A 15319-nucleotide genomic window follows, 5' to 3' on the forward strand; every position below is an offset into this window, starting at 1 on the left:
CTTGTTTTCTTTTGAAAGTCCACATTGATCAGTGTTGCTAGTTGTATCAACAATGGTGGTGGCAATTTAAATTCTACTCTAATCTATGAATATGCAGGCAATGGAGTCACATTTTGGCTCGTGCAGAGTGGTAACAGGCCCTTCAGCCCAACTCGTCCATGCCGACGAAGATGCCCCATCTGCACTAGTCTCACCTGCCTGCGTTTGGTCCATATCCTTCTAAACCTATCCCATTCTTGTACCCGTCGTAATTGTTCCATAAACGTTGCTTCAGCTGCCTCCTCCGACAGCTTGCTCCATACACCCACCACACTTTGCGTGTCAAACTTTACCACTCAGATTCCTATTAAATCTTTCCCCCCCCCCCCCATCACCGTAAACCTATGTCCTCTAGATCTCGATTCCCCTCCTCTGGGCAAGAGATGCAGTGCATCCTATCTGCCCCATCCATGATATTGTACAGCACTTACTCAATTTGCATTACTTCGGAAGTAAGTAAGTAAGTAATTTTTATTTATATAGCACATAGAAATCAAATCATGCCGAAGCCAAAGTGCTTTACAGAGAAAGAAATTTGATCACCATACATCCACAAAAAATAAAAAAATAAAAAAATACACAATACACTGTAGGATTCAACATGAACGTTCCCCCAACAGATTCAACACTTTCCACTGTGATGGAAGGAAGCAAAAAGGCCAGTCCTCCTCCTCCTCCTAGTCCACCCGAGGTCGGGGACTATTTGAAGGTTTTTTTTTGCTGGTAATGGGATATACGTTCCCTTTTCCCAGAGGTAGTTGAGGCAACAATTAAAAATACATTTTTTAGACATGTACATGGGTCAGAAATGTTTAGAGGGACGTGGGCCAATGCCTGTAAGTGGGACTAGTGCAGATGAGGCATGGGCTTATTTGGGCCGAAGGGCCTGAATGTGTGTTTGTGTAACTGTATGTCTCATTGCAAGGTTTTTACAAATTCATTTTCAATTCCTCTAGATATGATCTCAAAGAAAGTAAATTACATTTCTCCTTGATTTTTCTCAATAAGGGCCCCAACCCGAAACGTTACCTCTCCTTGTTCTCCAGAGATGCATAGAAACAGAGAAAAATAGGTGCAGGAGTGGGCCATTCGGCCCTTCATGGCTCATCATCTAAAATCAGTACCCCGTTCCTGCTTGTTTCCAATAACCCTTGATTCCTTTAGTCCTAAGAGCAAACTCTTTCTTGAAAACATCCAGTGAATTGGCCTCCACTGCCTTCTGTAAGTGAAGAATTTTTTCTTCATCTCATTCCTAAATGGCCTACCATTTATTCTTAAACTGTGACCCCTTGTTCTGGACTCCCCCAACATCGGGAACATTTTTCCTGCATCTACCCTGTCCAATCATAGAAACATAGAAAATAGGTGCAGGAGGAGAACATTCGGCCCTTCGAGCCAGCACCGCCATTCATTGTGATCATGGCTGATCATCCGCAATCAATAACCCGTGCCTGCCTTCTCCCCATATCCCTTGATTCCACTAGCCCCTAGAGCTCTATCTAACTCTCTCTTCATTCCATCCAGTTTTTTGGCCTCCATTGCCCTCTGTGGCAGGGAATTCCACAAATTCACAACTCTATGGGTGAAAATGTTTTTTCTCACCTCAGTCTTAAATGGCCTCCCCTTTATTCTAAGACTGTGGCCCCTGGTTCAGGACTCTCCCAACATTGGGAACATTTTTCCTGCATCTAGCTTGTTCAGTCCTTTTATAAATTTTATACATTTCTATAAGATCCCTTAAGAATGTTATGTTTCTATAAGAATCCCTCTCATCCTTCTAAATCCCTTGCATCCAGAGATGCTTCCTGACCCACTGGAGTTACTCCAGCACTTTGTGTCTTTTTTTGTGTATTAACCGGCATCTCCAGTTCGTTGTTTCTACGTGGTAATGCAAACATCGCAGAACAAATCTAGCCTAAGTGTCATCTGAGGACAAACACAAAACGATGGAGTGACTCAGCGGGTCAGGCAGCATCTCTGGAGAGAAGGAATGGGTGACGTTTCAGGTCGAGACCCTTCTTCAGACTGAGAGTCAGGGGACAGGGAAACGAGAGATATCGACGGCGATATAGAACAAAGAAATGAAAGATATGCAAAAAAGTAATGATGATCAAGGAACGGCCCATTGTCAGCTGTGGGTTAAGTGAAAATGAGGTAGAGACAATGAAACTGACCAGGATGCCAGTGAGAGTTATACAATGACTAGGGTAGGGGAGGGTGAGAGAGTCGATATTCATACCGCTGGGTTGTATGTCATCTATGGACACACACAGTAACTCTGCGGGTCAGGTGGATTCTCTGGAGAATAGCGCAACCCGAATCTTCGCCTATCCATGTTCTTTGTTTTGCAAACCAGCATCTGCAGTTCCTTGGTACACAAAAATGCTGGAGAAACTCAGCGGGTGCAGCAGCATCTATGGAACTAAGGAAATAGGCAACGTTACGGGCCGAAACCCTTCTTCAGTCTGAAGAAGGGTTTCGGCCCGAAACGTTTCCTATTTCCTTTGCTCCATAGATGCTGCTGCACCCGCTGATTTTCTCCAGCATTTTTGTGTACCTTCAATTTTCCAGCATCTGCAGTTCCTTCTTAAACAATCTGCAGTAACTTGGTGACTAAACGTGACCTTGTGTCCACTCTGTTTTCCAGGCCACAGAAGTGAAGGACCACTCGGACAATGCAAACTGTGGATCTGATGACGCACCTCCGAATGCCAGAATTAGGGGAGTTCCAGCAGTACTTGCGGGCTGTACCGACGTACTCGATATTAGGGATTGGCACCATTGCAGCCCTGACAATGTACTGGTACACCTCAAAACCCAAGGCACAGATACCACCTTGCGACCTGTCCATGCAGTCCATCGAAGTTGATGTAAGGTTTGAATACTCTGATGCTTTTCACAATCTCGTGAAGGTGGCAATTATCCGAATTGATAACTGATTCTTGTTCGTCAGGAGAATTTGCTTTCAAACCAAACCAAAAGACGAGAGTAGCCTGCAAATACTGGAAATCTCAAATTACAGCAGAAAATGCTGGGAAACCACTGTCTCAGCCTCTATCTTTCTTCTTCCCATCCCCACACCCCCCACATCAGTCTGAAGAAGGGTCTCGACCCAAAACGTTACCTATTCCTTCGCTCCATAGATGCTGCCTCACCCGTTGAGTTTCTCCAGCATTTGTGTCTACCTTCAATTTTTCCAGCATTAATCATTTTGTCCACTCCGCTGCGAAATCTCCTCAAGGTATGCCTGCTTTGAAGAAGTTCTTCTACTCTCTCCGAAGACGGTTTAACAACCCCCTCTCTCACCGCCTCCCCTCTGTGATTCCCCCTTCCCTCCAACTCCACGACCACATCTTAACCCAGACCCGTTACCACAACCACGTTTGCTTTCTCAGGTTTTGCCTGCGCCCAACACCTCCGCTCGGTTCGCAATAACCAACCTGATCTCCCGGTGGCTCACCACTTCAACTCCCCCTCCCATTCCCAATCTGACCTTTCTGTCCTGGGCCTCCTCCATGGCCAGAATGAGTCCCACCATAAATTGGAGGAGCAGCACCTCATATTTCACTTGGGTAGTTTACACCCCAGCGGTATGAACATTGACTTCTCCAATTTCAGGTAGTCCCTTGCTTTCTCCCTCCTTCCCCTCCCCTTCCCTGCTCTCCCACAGCCCACTGTCTCCGCCTCTTCCTTGCTTCTTCCCGCCCCCCCCCACCCCCACATCAGTCTGAAGAAGGGTCTCGACCCGAAACGTCGCCTATTTCCTTCGCTCCATAGATGCTGCCTCACCCTCTGAGTTTCTCTAGCATTTTTGTCTACCTTCGATTTTTCCAGCATCTGCAGTTCGTTCTTGAACAGAAATACTCCAGAGGTCAGTTTTGATGAAAACATTAAACCTGAAGTATTAATTGTTTCCGTCTATTCCACTGCCTGACCTAATGGGTTTTTTCCCCAGCATTTTGTGCTTCTTTTAGTTTAGTTTAGTTTAGTTTAGTTTAGTTTAGTTTAGTTTAGTTTAGTTTAGTTTAGAGATACAAAGCGGAAACAGACCCTTAGGCCCACCGAGTCCGTGCCGACCAGCGATCACCCCGTACACTAGCACTATCCTACACACACTCGGGACAACTTACAATTTTTGCCCCTCACCTTAGAATCCTCTGGTTCATAATTCACCTACTCTGAGTGAAAGACTCTGTGCATCTACCCTCTCTATTCTCCTCATGGTTGTATACACCTCTATAAGATCACCCTTCATCCTCCTGCGTTCCAAGGAATAGAGACCTAGCCTGCTCAACCCCTTCCTATAGCTCAGGCCCTCAAGTCCTGGCAACATCTGAGTAAATCTTCTACGCAAACTTTCCGGTTTAACAACATCGTTCACATACCAGGGGGACCAAAACTGAACAAAATACTCCAAATGTAGCAATCACAATCACAATAAAACTTTATTAGCCAAGTATGTTTTGCAACATACGAGAAATTTCATTTGCCAAGTCAGTCATACAAATAAAAAGCAACGGAACACACAAAACACATTTTAACATAAACATCCACCACAGTGACTCCACCACATTCCTCACTGTGATGGAAGGCGAAGAAAAGTTCAATCTCTTCCCTTTGCTCTCCCGTTGTCGGGGACCTTGAGCCCTCCGTTGACGGGAAGATCTCCGCTGCCCTAGCCGGCGGCGTTTTGGGCCCTCCGCGTCGGGGCGATCAGCTCCTGCACCAGGGGGATATCAGTTCCCCCGCGCACGGGTGATCGGACCCCGCGTCGGGGCTGGTCGAACATCTGCGTTCTCCCGAACTACCGACTAGCCTCTCCCGAGACTGAGAGCTCTTGACGGTAAGTCCGCAGGTTGGAACGATCCCAGGCAAGGGATCGGCTCCGATGTTAAGTCCGCGCCACGCGGTGGGGCCCAAGGTCAGTCCGAGGAGGACTGCAGCTCCGTCGATGATAGGCCGCAGAGCGACTGGAGACACGACCCGTCTCCAGCAAGATAAGAAACTGAAAACAACTTTTCCCCGACCCCCCCCAGCCCCCCCACGTAATAACAAACCGGAGAACATTTACACAGACTTATAAAATGCACTAAAAATTAAAAAATTAAAAAACAAACAGACTGTTGGCGGGGCTGCCAATCGATCAGCACCCCCTGGTGGTGGTAGTGCACAACTATAACATAACATCCCAACTTCTATATTCAGTAGGTTACACAAAAAAGCTGGAGAAACTCAGCGGGTGCAGCATCATCTATGGAGCGAAGGAAATAGGCAACGTTTCGGGCCGAAACCCTCCTTGATTCAGTACGCTGACTGATGAAGGCCAATGTGGCCAAAGTCGTCTTGACCACCGTATCTCCTGTTATGCCACTTTCAAGGAAACTTAAATGACCAGCACCATATTTATTTTCAACATGACCCTACTTTGTGTAACTCTATTCTCTCCATATTATTCCCGTCAGCTGCTTCCAAAGTGTCCTCTGCCAAACTCCATTTCTGATTGTGTAGGAAGGAACTGTAGATGCTGGTTGACACCAAAGATAAACACAAAATGCTGGTGTAACTGCAGAGAAGCAATGGGAGACGTTTCGGGTCGACACCCTTCTTCAGACCCGAAACGTCACCCATTCCTTCTAGCCCGAGTTGCTCCAGCATTTTGTGTCTCTCTGCTTCTGCCGCTACTTTTAATAGTATTGGGAGATCCATTTGCTGGCCACATTTTGCCTAGCGGTATTCTCCGAGTTCCCCTTTTGGAATGTATGAGTCATTAGGCATATTTTGCTTCCTGTCCCGCAGTATTTGGTTTGTGAGTACGAACAAACCCGGGCAGTTCGGTGGGGGGGGGGGGGGGGGGGGGGGGGGGGGGGGGGGTAGGAGTAGGGTGGGTGATCCGGGTTGCGGATGAAATGGCGGGGAGTTATCCCTCCACCTCTTCATCATTGTTCTACTTCATATTCATTTTTCCGCAGAGACCGCTCCCGCCGTAACTCCCTGGTCAACTCGTCCCTTCCCACCCAAACCACTCCCTCCCCTGGTACTTTCCCTTGCATCTGCAGGAAATGCTGCACTTGTCGCTTTACCTCCCCCCCTCGACTCCATCCAAGGACCCAAGCAGTCTTTCCAGGTGAGGCAGAGGTTCACCTGCACCTACCCCCAACCTCATCTATTGCATCCGCTGCTCTAGGTGTCAGCTGCTCTACATCGGTGAGACCAAGTGTAGGCTTGCCGATCGCTTCGCCCAACACCTACCTTCAGTTCGCAATAACCAACCTGATCTCCCGATGGCTCAGCACTTCAATCCCATTCTGAATCCGACCGTTCTGTCCTGGGCCTCCTCCATGGCCAGAGTGAGTCCCACCACAAATTGGAGGAGCAGCATCTCATATTTCGCTTGGGCAGTTTACACCCCAGCGGTATGAACATTGACTTCTCCAATTTCAGGTAGTCCTTGCTTTCTCCCTCCTTCCCCTCCCCTTCCCAGCTCTCCCACCAGACCACTGTCTCCGCCTCTTCCTTTCTTCTTCAATTCAATTCAATTCAATTCAACTTTATTGTCATTGCACAAATACGAGTACATGTATAACGAAATGCAGTTTAGCGTCTGGTCATAGTGCAAGATAGTAGAAATAAAAATACTGGTTAAACAATGTGTGCACTGTGGATGTATTAAACTGGTACATAGGCAAATAAATGTATACAAATGGGAGAGTATAAAAGATAGCTGCTAGCGACGGGGACTGTGAGTTCAGCAGTGTAATGGTGTTATTGAAAAAGCTGTTCCTCAGCCTGCTTGTGCGAGACCCGAGGCTCCTGATGGGAGGAGGGCAAATAGTCCATGGTTAGGGTGAGAGGGGTCCTTGATGATTCCCCCCCCGCTCCCCCCACCCCCACATCAGTCTGAAGAAGGGTCTTGACCCGAAACGTCACCTATTCCTTCGCCCAATAGATGCTGCCTCACCCGCTGAGTTTCTCCAGCATTTTTGTCTACCTTCGATTTTTCCAGCATCTGCTGGAAATTTCTTAAACATTTCTACTTCATTCCAGTCACTCGAGAACTCTAGCATTGGAGAGCAGGAGGATGAGGGGTGCTTTTATAGAGGTGTATACAATCATGAGAGGATTTTATAGGGTCTTCTTCTTTCATGTCCGTCTTCCATGTTCCAAATGTTGACATCGCTGTCATCGTCCGTCCTGAAAAGGACGCGGCCTCGGGCGACAATCAGTGGGAGCCATCACTTGTTGCAATAGATGACGGTGGTGGCAGAATTAGCTCGGGATACTTCTAGTTACCAGCCCCACGACGTGGAAGCTACTGCTCAAGGGGCCGTATTGTAGGGTAACTGCACAGAATCTTTTACCCAGAATCGAGAATCAAGGTTTAAGGTGAGGGGGGAAAAGATTTAACAGGAACTTGAGCGGTAACATTTTCATATGAAGGGTGTTGGGCATGTGGAACGAGCTGCCAGAGGAGGTAGTTGAGGCTGGGACTATGGCAATGTTTAAGAAACATTTAGACAGGTACATGGATAGGACAGGTCTAGGGGGATATCGGCCAAACGCGGGCAGGTGGAACTAGTGCAGATGGGGCATGTTGGTGGGCACGGACAAGTTGGGCACATAGACTTGTTTCCACGCTGTGTGACTGTGAAATCTGAAGTATGCAACAACAAAAAAAAGTGTTAAGAGTATGCCCTCTTTATAGATATGCCTGTTATTTATTAGTCTGCACTAGTCCCACCTGTCTGCGTTTGGCCCATATCCCTCTAAACCTGTCCTATCCTTGTACCTTGGAAGAAAACAGTTCTGATTGTCTACATTTAATCTATCTCTAATCGGACCTTATTTGACTTTACCTTACACTAAACGTGATTCCCTTTATTATGTATTTGTACACCATGGATGACTGCTTAGCGCACAACAAAAGCTTTTCACTGTACCTCGGCACACGTGACAATAAACTAAACAATCCTCTTATGGTATAAGAGGAACTGCTAAAATGAAATGAGACAGGATGTCATGTAAAGATACTTAGACTCAAAACTATGATCTGTTTTTAAAAGCAGTGTTCGTCTCGACTGAGGAAGGGTCTCTACCCGAAACGTTACCTATTCCTTCGTTCCATAGATGCTGCCTCACCAGCTGAGTTATTCCAGCATTTTATGTCTGTCATATTGATCATGTTTAGGAAGGAACTGCAGATGCTGGAAAAATCGAAGGCAGGCAAAAATTCTGGAGAGCTGTTCAAAAGACTCAGCGGGTGAGGCAGCATCTATGGAGCGAAGGAATAGGCGACGTTTCAGGTCAAGACCCTTCTTCAGACTGATGTGGGGATGGGGTGGGGCAGGGGGGGGGGGGTGAGGGGGAGGGCGGGGGAAGAAATAAAAAGAGGCTGAGACAGTGGGCTGTGGGACGGCTGGGATGGGGAGGGGAAGGTGGGGGAAAGCAAGGATTACCTGAAATTGGAGTAGTCAATGTTCATACCGCTGGGGTGTAAACGACCCAAGCGAAATATGAGGTTCTGCTCCTCCAATTTGGGTCGACCCAAAACGTCACCTATTCCTTCGCTCCATGGATGCTGCCTTAAGAGCCTGTCCCACTGTACGAGGTAATTCAAGAGTTCTCCCCGAGTTTCCCCTGATTCGAACTCGGAGAATTACGGTAATAGCCGCTCGTAGGTACTCGGGGCTCTCGTGGACATTTTTCAACATGTTGAAAAAGCTTCACGAGCTTACCGCGTTTCCCGAGTACCTGCCGTTAGCGTTACGAGACGTACCCGCTACGTACATTCTACGTACTTACCACGAGTTTGATTTTTTTTTAAACTCGGGAGAGCTCTTGGGTAAACTCGTACAGTGGGACAGGGGCTGCACCCTCTGAGTTTCTCCAGCATTTTATATCAACCTTCACATTGATCATGATATTTTCCTTTCATGTTAACACTCGTTTACAGTCCAACTTTGTTGTTCCATAGCTTTTACAACTGAATGTGTTTGCACAGCTGAACAATGCATGGCGAGGCTTTGCTTTATTCCGTCATTGTGTTGGTTCAGTTGCTGTTTGTACCGTCCCACTAATTTTAATTTAATCCTCTATCGCACTATGGATTATACCCAACGTCCGCTGATCAGAAAAACAATTGAAAGAAAGGCGCACTGTATAACAAACCTATTAATTATTACTTAAAAAATTGCAATGCAACCGATATTTTTAAATAAGGACCCTTGATGGATCTTATTACGTTGAACTTCAAGTTACCTAACAGTGAAAGATTTCACTGGGATGTATAGGTAAACAAATCCTTAATGATCCATTTATGTGATATACATTTCCAACTCGCAGATCAGCTCTTGGTTTGAATATATATAGATATGAAATACCAGCAAATGTGGGAGTTTCAAAGAGCATGGAGTACAATGCGGACAGTCGGTAATGAGATATTGTATATAGAATAACCACCGACACTTCACCCTGCCTCGGGAAAGCAGCCAACATAATCAAAGCGTAATTCTGGATTAAAACACAAATAGGTAAATGACTCCTTCTCTCCAGAGATGCTGCCTGTCCCGGCTGAGTTACTCCAGCAGTTTGTGTCTCGAATCACCGACTTGTCCAACCCTGGTCATTCCTTCTCCCCACTCCCGTCCGGCAGAAGGTACAGAAGCTTGAAAGCGCGCACCACCAGACTCAGGAACAGCTTCTTCCCCCATGCTGCGAGTATGAGTCAAGGGCAAACTCGGCAGAGGTCGCCAATTAGGTCATGAAAGTGGAACAGGGGCTTTAATCTCCTCTGGACCCTCTCCAGAGCCAGCACATCCTTCCTCAGATTATGGTGCCCGTAAACTGCTCACAACACCTGGCTGTGTTGCTGGATAACTGCTGGGAAGAAACTGAACCTGAATCTGCGGCTTTTCATTGCACTCTGGCACACCTGACATTAATAAACCTAAACAATGCAAATGGCTTTAAAATTCAGCCTCCAACTCCCCTATTGATTTCACCTGTTTTGGAAATTAAGTGCAGGTGGTTTAACAACTTTGTACATCGTAAGATTGAATTCCAACCTTTAGTTTCCTTTCACTGATTTTCCACCCCATTAAACTTCTATCCGTTTCTCATACTTCTCTGTTTTTACTCAGCCAGGAACAACCTAGCCCTTATTGAGTCAATAATGGCCCTCACAACAAACCCCAGTAATCCCAATCCCACCCATTCCCCTGTAGTCCATTCTCTCTCGAATACCCACAATCTCCGCCCTGATTCACCTGTAAGGTGAGAGGGGCGAGGTTTAATAGTAACTTTATCCATGCTGTGGGTGGGTGGGTTCATGGACTCAGCTGCCAGAGGAGGTAGTTGAAGCAGCAACAATCTTAGGCCCCCTTTTGGTCATGGCTGACCATGGGTGTCTCCAGGGTGCTATTCCCTATATGGAGGACGCCTGTGTGTGACTTTGTTTAACGTGGGGAGACTGGTGCACAGACAGCCACCCCACGGTCCTTGACAGATCTGGGTCAGGATCCAGTGGCATGGAGTCCAAGACGACCGGAGACCCTTTCCTGCTCCAGCCTTCATCCGCCTTCCCAGCCGTTGTGACGCTCCACTAAGGTCAGCCATCGTCCTCCGCCTGTTCCACTGTTGAGGTCTTGGTTGGATTGCTCTTTGTCAGAGACCTCCCCCTCGACCTTACCGCCATGGGTGGCCCTACCAGGAGCATAGATAGCTCCAGACGGCATCGCTCTCAGGATCTCAGGTCCACACAAGCTTCTCCACAATGACAAGGTGACAATCCACAGGGAAGGGCGGCAGCAATAGCAACAGTTAAAGGGCACTAGGGCAGGTACATAGATGGGAAAGGCTTATGGGCATAATGGGACTAGCTTAGATGGCGCATCTTGGTTGGCACGAATGAGTTGGGCTGAAGGGCCTGTTTCCCTGCTGTACTATTGAGCCAAATAACTGCTTTCTTGACATTCGCATACATGCATCTACGCTGTGACTCGATAAATGGGACTAACGGATGGGTCATCTTGATCTGCATGGACGAGCGCGGCTGAAGGGCCTGTTTCCATGTTGTATGACTCGGAAAGCTGTCCAGGGTCTGAGCTTCCAGAGGAGCATGGATGAAGCTCAGCAGACATCGTACTGGAGTTGGGCGTTTCAATGCCAGCGTGTGGAGATAGATGGGGGCTCCGCCAGAGCCCAGCCTGTGAATGTGGAGCAGAACAACAGACGGCCAACCATGTCATCTCTGGGTGCCCGCTCTACCACCCACCAAACGGAGCTCAGGGCCCGGCAGACATTGACGCAGAGACAACAACCTGGCTGCTCAACACCTCTAACTATTTCTTTGGTTTATATTACATTCGCAAGAAGAAGAAGACTCCATCACCAATCTGCCTCCAATAGGGTCATTTACAATATGCCCAGGGGGAGTTGAGAGGCAAATAGAGTACCTGGGGAAACCTAAATGGTCGCAAGGAGAGCCCACATGGACAGCACCCAAGAACAGGATCAAAGCTGGGTCATTGGAGCTCGGACAACAACAGCACTACCTGCCGCATACTGCTGCGTACAGAACCTTCACATGAATGCTTCAATGGTTCTTTATTTTGTCACATGTGCGGAGGTACAGTGAAATTCCTCTTTGTATACAGTTCAGTACAAGTATCACCACACAGTAAACAATAGACAATAGGTGCAGGAGTAGGCCATTCGGCCCCTCGAGCCAGCATCGGCATTCAATGTGATCATGGCTGATCATCCCCAATCAGTACCCCGCTGCTATCTTCTCCCCTGACTCCGCTAACTTTACGAGCTCTGTCTAGCCCTCTCTTGAAAGCATACAGAGAACCGCCCTCTGTGGCAGAGAATTCCACAGACTCACAACTCTCTGTGTGCAAAATGTTTTTCCTCACCTCCGTTCTAAATGGATTACCTCTTATTTTTAAACTGTGACCCCTGGTTCTGGACTCCCCCAACATCTGGAACGTGTCATCCTTCCAAATTCCAGAGTATACAAGCCCAGCGGCTCCATTCTCTCAGCATATGACAGTCCCGCCTTCCCGGTAATTAATCTTGTGAACCTACGTTGCACTCCCTCAATAGCAAGAATGTCCTTCCTCAAATTGAGAGACCAAAACTATACACATAAGCACTTAGATACATCTTCGATAGGCTTCTAAGACACAGTACAAATGTATAGCAGTAGTAAACTGAGACAGTGTAGAGTCGCCAGATTTGGTGCCAAATTAATTGATGCCGTTTTTAATTCAAGTTTTCTCAGAAGTTATTAAAAAAACCATGGAAGATGTTCCCGTGGAGATGGAACAATAGCTCCTCTCTACAATTTAGTCCACGACTCAGTCATTGTTGCTTTGTTGCAGACTCTTTGCAAGAGACATTTGTCTGGCAGAGATTATCGGGAGCACAGAACATCCTGAGTATGAAGAGCACTTAGCTTAGTCCAGATACGACCTTGGTAAAGCCATCAAAAGGGACTTCTGCTCCAAGCTGGAGGATGAGACGGATGTTCGGCAACTGTGGCGGAGCTTGAATGCCGTCACCTCCTACTAGGTGAAATCAGGAGGCAGCTCAAATGTCAGCGAAGCATCACTCCCTTGACGAGCACAATGCGTTTTATGCACGCGTTGATACAACTTCAAACAAACTATGAACTACAACAGCCTATTGCACTTTATCTGTGTATTTATGTGTGTGTATATATATTCTATGGTATATGGACACACTGATCTGATCTGTATTTATGCCTAAAATATTCTGTTTTGCTGCAGAAAGCAAAAATGTCATTGTCCTATCTGGGACACATGACAATAAACTCTCTTGACTCTTGACTTGAGATACAGCATGGAAACAGGCCCTTCGGCCTACTGTGTCCACGCCAACCAGTGATCACCCATCCACACTATGTTCTATAGACAATAGACAATGGGCGCAGGAGTAGGCCATTCGGCCCTTCAAGCCAGCACCACCATTCAATGTGATCATGGCTGATCATCCACAATCAGTACCCCGTTCCTGCTTTCTCCCCATATCTCCTGACTCCGCTATCTTTAAGAGCCCTATCTAGCTCTCTCTTGAAAGTATCCTGAGAACCGGCCTCCACCGCCCTCTGAGGCGGAGAATTCCACAGACTCACAACTCTCTACGTTATCCCACTATCTCATCCACTCCCATACACACTAGGGGGCATTTTTACATGGGCAAACCTTCTGACCCACACATTTTTGGGATGTGGGAAGAAACTGGAGCACTCAAAGGAAACCCACGTAGTAACAGGGAGAACATGCAAACACCGGACTGAGTTAAAAGATCGGTTGCTTTTGATTATTCTCTTTGGAGAGAATCATTTCTACAGCTTTGTTTGCAGTGAACTGACAGGTGGACTTGATAGTTATGTAGAAAGCTTACAAAGGCTATTAGTGGAAGAGTAGCTATTGTGTACAGTGAAGTTCTGATTGATTGAAAGTAATGGCCCTGTCCCACGGTACGAGTTCATTCAAGAGCTCTCCCGAGTTTAAAAAAACATCAAACTCGTGGTAAGCACGTAGAATGAACGTAGCGGGTACGTCGGAGCTCGGGGACGTCTCTTAGCGGCTCGTAACGCTAACGGCAGGTACTCGGAAAACACGGTAAGCTCGGACAGACTCGTGAAGAATTTTCAACATGTCCACGAGAGCCCCGAGTACCCACGAGCAGCCATTACAGTAAATCTCCGAGTTCGAATCAGGGCAAACTCGGGAGAACTCTTTGAATGAACTCGTACAGTAGGACAGGGCTTTAACTGCATGGAGACAGGCTCTTTGGCCCACCTAGTTCATGCCGACCATCGATCACCCGTTCACATTAGTTCCATATTATCCCACTTTCTCATCCACTCCCTACACACTGGGGACAATTTACAGAGTTCAATTTACCGACAAACCCACACGTCTTTGAATCGGAAAGCAAGAGCACCCGGACAGGGAGAAGGTGCGAATCCCACAGCCCAGCCCAGTTGAGTATAGGAGCAAAGAGGTCCTTCTGCAGTTGTACAGGGCCCTAGTGAGACCACATCCGGAGTATTGTGTGCAGTTTTGGTCCCCTAATTTGAGGAAGGACATTCTTGCTATTGAAGGAGTGCAGTGTAGGTTCACCAGGTTAATTCCAGGGATGGCGGGACTGTCATATGCTGAGCGAATGGAGCGGCTGGGCTTGTACACTCTGGAATTTACGACGAGAGGGGATCTTATTAAAACATATAAGATTATTAAGGGTTTGGACACGCTAGAGGCAGGAAACATGTTCCCGGTGTTGGGGGAGTCCAGAACCAGGGGCCACTGTTTAAGAATAAGGGGTAAGCCATTTAAAACGGAGATAAGGAAACACTTTTTCACACAGAGAGTTGTGAGTCTGTGGAATTCTCTGCCTCAGAGGGCGTTGGAGGCCGGTTCTCTGGATACTTTAAAGAGAGAGCTAGATAGGGCTCTTGAAGATAGCGGAGTCAGGGGATATGGGGAGAATGCAAGAACGGGATACTGTTTGGGAAGATGATCAGCCATGATCACGTTGAATGCTGGCTCGAAGGGCCGAATGGCCTACTCCTGCACCTATTGTCTATTGTCAGCATCCAACCCGCGTCTCTGGCGCTGTGCGGCAGCAGCTTAACCAGTTGCGCCACCGTGCCGCCATTTATAAGACACCTTTCAGCCGTGGTCACCTGAACAAAGCACAAGTGAGTGGAGTAACTCAATGAGTCAAGCAGTCTCTGTGAAGGGAGGGACACAATGTACTGGAGTAACTCAGCGGGTCAGACAGTATGTTTAAGAAGGAACTGCAGATGCTGGAAAATCGATGGTACACAAAAATGCTGGAGAAACTCAGCGGGTGCAGCAGCATCTATGGAGCAAAGAAAATAAGCAATGTTACGGGCCGAAACTCAGACAGTATCCCTGGAGAACATGGAAAGATGATGTTTCGGGTCGGTGCCCTTCCTCAAACTGGGAAAGACCGTAGCGGGAATGTTGTGTCTGTCCATTTCCCTCCACAGATGCTGCCCGACGTGCTGAGTTCCTCCAGCGCTTTGTGTTTTGCTCAAGGCTCCAGCATCTGCAGTTCCTTGTGTTTCCAGTTGTGGTCACTTCTGTGCCGTGCAATTCTGGGCAGAGAGTTTGAAGCTGCCCTGAAGGGAGGATAGATAGTGAGTGTTAGAGAGGGTGGATATGGGCATGAGAACGTGAATTGGACTGGACTGGAGTATTCCAGCAGAGTGCTGCAGTAACTCAGC

The 15319-nt window shown here is 47.4% G+C and overlaps 1 protein-coding gene across 1 annotated transcript in view; it reads left to right on the forward strand.

The window, feature by feature from the left end:
- Positions 1–15319, forward strand: part of acsl1a (acyl-CoA synthetase long chain family member 1a) — a 105340-nt gene that overhangs the window by 2626 nt on the left and 87395 nt on the right. Inside the window, exon 2 of the mRNA XM_055632026.1 lies at positions 2687–2909. Within this exon, the coding sequence (XP_055488001.1) occupies positions 2715–2909 (195 nt within the window). The 5' untranslated portion in view covers positions 2687–2714. The remainder of the gene's footprint in view (positions 1–2686; positions 2910–15319) is intronic.

The sequence above is a fragment of the Leucoraja erinacea genome, chromosome 3, assembly GCF_028641065.1.
Source record: "Leucoraja erinacea ecotype New England chromosome 3, Leri_hhj_1, whole genome shotgun sequence".
Classification (NCBI taxonomy): Eukaryota; Metazoa; Chordata; class Chondrichthyes; order Rajiformes; family Rajidae; genus Leucoraja; species Leucoraja erinaceus.